Source organism: Pelodiscus sinensis, chromosome 9 (genome assembly GCF_052426305.1).
Source record: "Pelodiscus sinensis isolate ZL-2025 chromosome 9, ASM5242630v1, whole genome shotgun sequence".
NCBI lineage: Eukaryota > Metazoa > Chordata > Testudines > Trionychidae > Pelodiscus > Pelodiscus sinensis.
In genome coordinates this window covers 19,831,695-19,838,929 of record NC_143060.1, presented here as the reverse complement: position 1 = coordinate 19,838,929, position 7,235 = coordinate 19,831,695, and the positions used below count along the sequence as shown (strand labels likewise).

At 42.0% G+C, this 7,235-nt stretch overlaps 1 protein-coding gene across 1 annotated transcript in view; it reads right to left on the bottom strand.

The window, feature by feature from the left end:
- Positions 1 to 2,796: 2,796 nt before the first annotated feature.
- CACHD1 (cache domain containing 1) overlaps positions 2,797 to 7,235 on the bottom strand; it is a 191,296-nt gene continuing 186,857 nt past the window's right edge. Inside the window, exon 27 of the mRNA XM_006125035.5 lies at positions 2,797 to 4,482. Coding sequence (XP_006125097.2) covers positions 4,244 to 4,482 — 239 coding nt within the window. The 3' untranslated portion in view covers positions 2,797 to 4,243. The remainder of the gene's footprint in view (positions 4,483 to 7,235) is intronic.

The window sequence follows — 7,235 nt, the reverse complement described above, 5'->3', positions numbered from 1 at the left end:
TCCGATCTTATTTCAAAACAGCTTATTTCATAATTTGGCACAAAATAACCTGCTATTCTGAAATGTCCCTCACTCCTTGTGGTATGAGGTTTACAAGGATGTCAGAATAGCGAGCCTGAAATAACGGGCTTGCTGTGAAGATGTGGGATAGCTATTTCGGGATACTCTGGGATCCTATGTAGCCAACATGTAAAGAAAGATATTCTGGTGTATCTAAAAGTAAAGGACAGGAGGCAAAGAGTAGTACGCTATCCTTAGTTCAAGAACCTCTACTACATGCTGGTTTACACGGGGAAATTAGTGTGGCATAAGCCAGCATGTGAATGTGAAGTGCCATAACTGTTCTGCACTACCCCCCTACATTGACACTTTTATGCTGCACCTTTTCGTGACTCACAGTAATTCACTTTAATGTGCACTAAAATGGGAAATCTATAAGGGTACTACAGGATTTGATAATTACTTATGAGTTACTACAGGATTGTGCTGGATATTTATATCAAACTTTTAACAAAGCCTTCTGCAATGTTTATTAGGGCTGTCAAGCAATTAAAAATTTAATCGTGATTAATTGCATGCGCCGCCCCTTTAAAATGTGTTTCAACGGGGCAGCACTGCATGGACCCCAGGATCAGTTAGAATCCCCAGCTAACCCCGGGCTCCATGCAGCACTGTCCCTTTGAAGCACTGGGGCAGCATTTCCAAGGGCAGCACAAGGCGGAGCCTGGGCTCAGCTGGCTGACTCCAGCTGGCTCCAGCTGACCCCAGGCACCATGCACTGCTGTCCCTTTGAAGCGCTGTGGTAGCGCATCAAAGGGGCAGTGCAACACAGAGCTAGGAGTGCCCAGCTGATCCTGTGCCTCAAAGAGGCAGCACATTAGGAGCAGAGGATCAGCTGGGCACTCCAGCTGATCCTTGGTAGGGAAGTTAAATGCTTATCAGATAGTCAGTCGATTAGTGGACTAGTCGATTCCCCCCTCTTTGCTGCCTCTATTAGGTAGAGGCAGCAAAGGCGGGGGGGGAGGGGGGTGCTTCAAAGGCAGCATCGCACAGCTATACAGCACTGCCGCTTTGAAACCTGAAGGCGGCGTTTCAAATGGGCAGCCGTGGAGCCTGGAGTCAGCTGGGAACTCCAGAACCCGGGGTCAGCTGGGGAAGTCCCCTGGGTTTCGCTGCCATGTAGAGCCCAGGATCAGCTGGGAGTCCCTAGCTGACCCCGGGCTCCATGGCTGCCCCTTTAAAATGCCACTTCTGCCAGTTCAAAGGGGCAGCTGCCATGGAGACCTGGGTCAGCTGGGGACTGCCCAGCTAATCCTGGGCTTTGCGTGGCAGTGGAACCTGGGGTCAGCTGGGGGCTCAGGGGACTCCCCACCTGACCCCGGGTTCTGGGGAAATGCTGTGCAGAGCCCAGGATCAGCTGGGGAGTCCCCAGCTGACCCCAGGCTCCAGGGCTGCCCCTTTAAAATGCTGCCTCTGCACGAGTTTCAAAGGGGCAGCTCTGAAGCCCAGTATCAGCTGGGGACTCCCTAGCTGATCCCAGGCTCTGCATGGCATTTACCCAGAACCCGGGGTCAGCTGAGGAGTCCCCAGTTGACACCAGGTCCCTCGCACTTCTCTGAGGATCAGCTGGGGATTCCCCAGGTGATCCCAGGTTCTGGGGAAATGCCGCAGGGAGCCCGGGATCAGCTAGGGAGTCCATGGCTGATTTCGGGCTCCACTGCCCCTTTGAAACATGCGGAGGTGGTGTTTGTAAGGGGCAGCCACTGCACAGCTGATCTGTGCCTCAGCTGTGAGGCGGCTGCCCCTTTGAAACGCTGCCTCTGTGCATTTCAAACGGGCAGTGGAGCCCAGGGTCAGCTGCGGAGTCCCCAGTTGATCCCAGGCTCTGCATTGCGCTGCCCCTTTGAAGCACCACAGTGGCACTTCAAAGGGGCAGTGCAACATTAACGCCTGCGATTAACATGTTAAAAATGTAATGCGTTAATCCTGGACTGCGTTAATCATAAACATTAATGCATGTCAATTAACAGCCCTAATTTTTATTTATTTCAGCAATTTCATCTTTGAAGGCAGAGCTGATGAAGCCTACGTTCACTTTCATGCTTAAAATTTTTTGCTTCTCAGCTACACATGCTTTTTGTTTTGTCTAATGGGAATGCTAATATGACATTTTTCCCTTCCCTTGGCAAATATGAAAAGAGCAGTTACCTACAGCTCATTGCCCAAGAGCCAGAATGCCCAGTAAGTTGGGCCCAAGATCAAGGATATTCTGTGCTTGAAAAAGAGAAACAAGATTCTAGTATGAACACGTCAGAAAATTGAACTAGCTGCTCAAGCCTTCCCCCTCAAGCAAACAAACAAAAACTCCCACAAAACCCAAACAAACAAAATACAAACAACCTCCCAAAACCCCCCAACAAATTACATTCCCCCCACCAAGTCCCTCATCAAAACTGCTATAAGCAGCAAAGGAGACAACCACATTTTCCAATACCTTATTTTTTCTAGATGCTGTTATTACTGGTTAAGTTAAGCTTGCATTGTGTTTGACCTTTCCCAGGAGATTCAATGTTCAAAATAGTTACAAACAGGGCTTCTTAAAATAGATTTTTAAAACAAATATGCTGCATGCAAATATTAAGCCAATCAGAACTAGAGCTGGAATAATCACAGTAAGAGAGGAATCCTTACTATCAGAGGGTTATGTTACTTTCCTTTGTGATGTCCATTCAGCCACAAAATTAGAGGCCAGTAAGAGAATGATCCAAGTTCAACCACAAGTAATTCACAGAACTATACTTTATATACAGTTTTATTTCACTAGAGACTGTAATTTTATACATAGTATAAAGGGGTAGCCTGATATCACACATATAGTTACTTTACTGTACTGTTTATGAACCAATTTTTTTTACATAATACAGTATTAATTACCCTATTCATTAAAACAGTATTCAGAAATCTTTTAAAAAAACTACATAAATGGATGTTTATCATATGCACAGTGCAAGAATGTTTTATAACATTTTCATCACACAATGTGAATCTAAAATACAACACTGTGATTTAAAACTAATTTAAAATTATGATGCCCCATGTTGTATTAGAGAGACTTGATTAATCCCTGCATGAATCACCAAGCAGTATTTAAATTCCAGATAAACAGCAGCATCTTATAATTACGATTTCAACAGAAACCTTCTGTAATAACCTGAACTTTACAATGTGTTTTACCACGTTCTGGTTTTGCCAGTGATTTAAGGAAACAGAGGAACAGGATGTATTTTCTCTAATAGTTAATGCAATACAAACACTGTATTACTACAGTGAAGGGAATCCTCTTCCAGATCTTCAGGGCCTTTAAGGGTAGTCAGAGGTTTAAAGACAGGGAGAATACTTAGTGCTTTGGTAGGGAAGCAAAGAATCCCGGCCCCCTTCACAAATTTAACCTCCTCCCCAGCCTATTACAAATCCGTTATAAAGTTTACACAAAATGACAGTGGCTAAAAAAACATGTAAACAAAGCAGAGAAGATTCTTCATTTTCCCTTTTAGCAAAGTAGGGCTGTGGATGAATATCAGCTAATAGGAAACAGATGCCTTCCTTGGAAGAATGATTCACCATCACACAGAATGTATGCTGTCCTTGTCAATAGTAGTTGGAGTGTTTTTTCCCCTCCCCCCCTCCAAAGTTCATGAACATTTCAAGTTCAATAAATAGTAGAAAAATAATCCTTTACTTAAAAATCTTGAGATGCATTGTCTCAGGTCCCATACAGCAATTGTAAGAGCGATGTACTTTCTAAAAACCAGAAACCTCAAAAAAACCATTTCTGTATCCAGCACCTTTTTTGTCTCTGGCTGTACAGTTTTATATGCTTCCAGTTAAGGAAAGTAAAATGTCTTCATCTTCTTTCAGCTCACCCTTCTCTTGGCTCAGCTTAACAAGGCTCCCAAAGCTTTAGTTACTGTATAAACTTTTATCCCTATGTTTGGAGGTCTAACATGCCTCCTGCTCCATTTTATTAAAATGTTATGGCAGGTCCATTCATCATGCTCATTTTCCCTTGACTGCAGAGCCAGCATTACATTTAAGGTTGTGTGTGTATGCAACAGATTTTTTTAGGAAGGCAGTGAAACCATTCCTGGTAAAAGCACAAACCACAACGCTCCCCATTGCTGTATGGATCGTTGTTAACAAACTGCATTTCTTTTGTCATCTTTTCCCCGGAGAATAAAGTATATTAGCATTCTGCATCCACAGTGTGCACTGTGACTGCCGCCTGCAAGTGGTGGCTATGATGCAGAGTTGGGTGGTGCAACCTGTAGTGGTGAAACTTATGACTCAATAATGCAGCTGTTTGAGGTGGTGTATCTAGGTCTAAATCTTCATCGTGATTTCCAACGTCAACACCAGCTGATAGTGGATCATTATTGCATGGAGGATTTTCACTGTCTTCCTGAGGACTCATAGTGCTGTAGCCTAAGAACACAAAACAACACTAGTAAGAACATATGGTCTAGGACATGTGCCCCAACATTTCAAGGTGCTGAATGTTCCAATACCCACTGGAATCAATGGAGGAACTCATAGTTTACATAATAGGTCCCAATAAACAAATAACTTTAAGATAAATACACACAGTAGTAGACTATACTGTCTAGTTTTTAAAAAGTTCCTTCCTCCCTCCTCTTCCCTGCATTTAATAGCCTATTGGAAGCCTCACGTTGAAATATCTGGTTCCAGACCAAACAAACATACTTACCTACTGGCATTTATTTAAAAATACACAATAAAGAAGTATGGTTTTGGAGGCAAAAGTCTTACAAATTATTTGGACTTTTCAAATAGATAAAAACTAGGTCAAAGTTTGAGAGCTACACTATCTCTTTAAATTGTACAACATTCTTATTAAACTAAAACTTCCTTAGAAAAGCCATTAACTACTCTAACTGTAAGTACTTCACATTATAGTTTTGATTTTTAAAAATGATATATATTGAAAAAGGAAAAGGTCCTTACTGATGAAAGTGTTCTATTTTCAAAGTTCTGAGATTATTTTAAATATTACAGAACTTCCCTTAAAGTTTCAGAAGTGACAGAATATTAATGTTCTGCTGAATCTACTGGCAGCATCTGTCAATACCTACCTATGAGCTGCTCTGCTCAGATCTGTGACAGCCAAACCAATCTGCTTATAGACAGCTGAATAGACATGTCTTGTAACTAGAGATATACATCTATATACACCCTATGTTGTAGAATTAGATCTAGTGAATCTATAAGGCCTTGTCCATATTTACCTGTAAGGTCGAATTAAGATAAGAAACTCCGGCTACATTAATTGCGTAGCTGGAGGAGAGCAAACACTCCCGTTGACGTCCCTTACTCCTCGCTAATCAAGGAGCAATGGTGTAGACGGGAGCACCTTCATTCAAATTAGCAGGTCTTTACTAGAACCACTAAATCAAACTATGGAAGATCGACCACAGTGTCAATTTTCCAGGAAGTGAAGAGATGGCCTAAGAAAGTACTCACGATGGATTCATTGAGACAAATTGTGCAGATCCTTTTCTAGCTAAAATCTTGTGAAATTAAATTACTGCAGCTGGGAAATGGGGAAATTTGCTCTATATGAGTACCACAGTGTACCCAGCCTACCAGCTACCTGAAATCTTGCCTGATCTCAGACAAGTGCCACAAACTCTCAAAACTGGAAAACTCTCAAAGTAGTTTCAGATGCCAGTGTACAAGGAACCGCATCCCTTGCAACTGTTCAGACTGGATATCTTACAAGAATATTAATTTGGTCTACCAAGAAAGGAAGATAATCAAAATATATCTTATATCACCTAATAACTTCTAAAAGGCTTTCATATAATGCATCTACTTTAAACCAGAATACATTTGGTCATGCTCTTTCCTGAACTTTATTTATGTGTTGTAACTATGAGAACCATATCACAGCTCTGAAAACAAATGCCACACAAAACAGTAAATGTAGTTCTCTGCTAAATGAGGGCTTATGTTTTGTTACCTTTCAACTGTTTTAGAGTCTTGAGACTAATGTAAATTAATTGCAAAACTGGTTACAGGACTGTTAAAGTATATACTTTAGTGCTATTGATTTCACAAGGTATTTGCTATGCGTTCTAGCAGCCTTGACCAGCTATTTTCTGGTCTTGCATTTCTTCATAAAAAAATCTGTCTCATTTCTTTGAGAAAAGAGGTATTGAATTGTATGAGGCACCTGAGTGTTAAACTGCACATCTTTCACATATATTAAGGTGTACAACTTTCCATTGTGCTGCTGCTTCTTAGACATTGATATAAAAGCTTCACACTTACTTAATATTAAGAAAAACATAGGACTCAGAACTCATGTGAGATAGACCAGTAACATTTTACAAACAAAGATGCTATGGCCTGGTCTACACATAATAATTAGGTCAACCTAGCTATATGGCTCAGAGCTATGAAAAAAATTGTACTGAATGTGACTTAGTTGTGTCAATGTAAACTGCACTGTAGATGCAGTGAGATCAACAGAAGAATTCTTCTGTCAAGCTAGCAGCCATGTCTTGTAGAGATGGATTAATGACATTGGCAGAAAAACCTCCTCAATTGATGCAGGGAGTGTCTACCCTAGGGTGCTACTGTGGCACAGGTGCATTGCCATAGCTGTACTATCATCAAGTGAACATATCCTGAGGCTCAGAAAGGTTAACTCAGCACTTGTGCAAGGTCATCTGGAATGACAGGGGCAGATCCAGGGTCAGAACCGCATGGTTATGGGGGACAGAGAAAATAGCATTGGGGCAGGGAAGCATAGGTACAGGGCAGAGCAGGAATAGCAGCAGAACTCTGAGATTGACCACCTGACTTCACAGTGTTGCTGGAGAGTGCCTTATTGCCTGGCCCTATGGGCAACCATACTCTCCTCCAAGGCCACCTCTCCCACTCAAAAGAGAGCACCATTTTTGTTACCTGTACTGCCCCAGTTTTTGTATTCTCAAATTGACCACTGAAAATCAGGGTTCTCGAAATGTGTCTCACGTTGGGCTCCTGAAATCACTATTCATAATCTGAGTGTCCTTTTGGTTGAGAGAAACCAGGAAAGGATATTATGATGGGCAAGTCTGGTCTCTCCTATCGGCAAGGAAGCTATGGATACCTAAAAGAGACTACTTACTTGTAACAGGAGTTTCTTCAAATGTGGGATTCCTACCTGCATT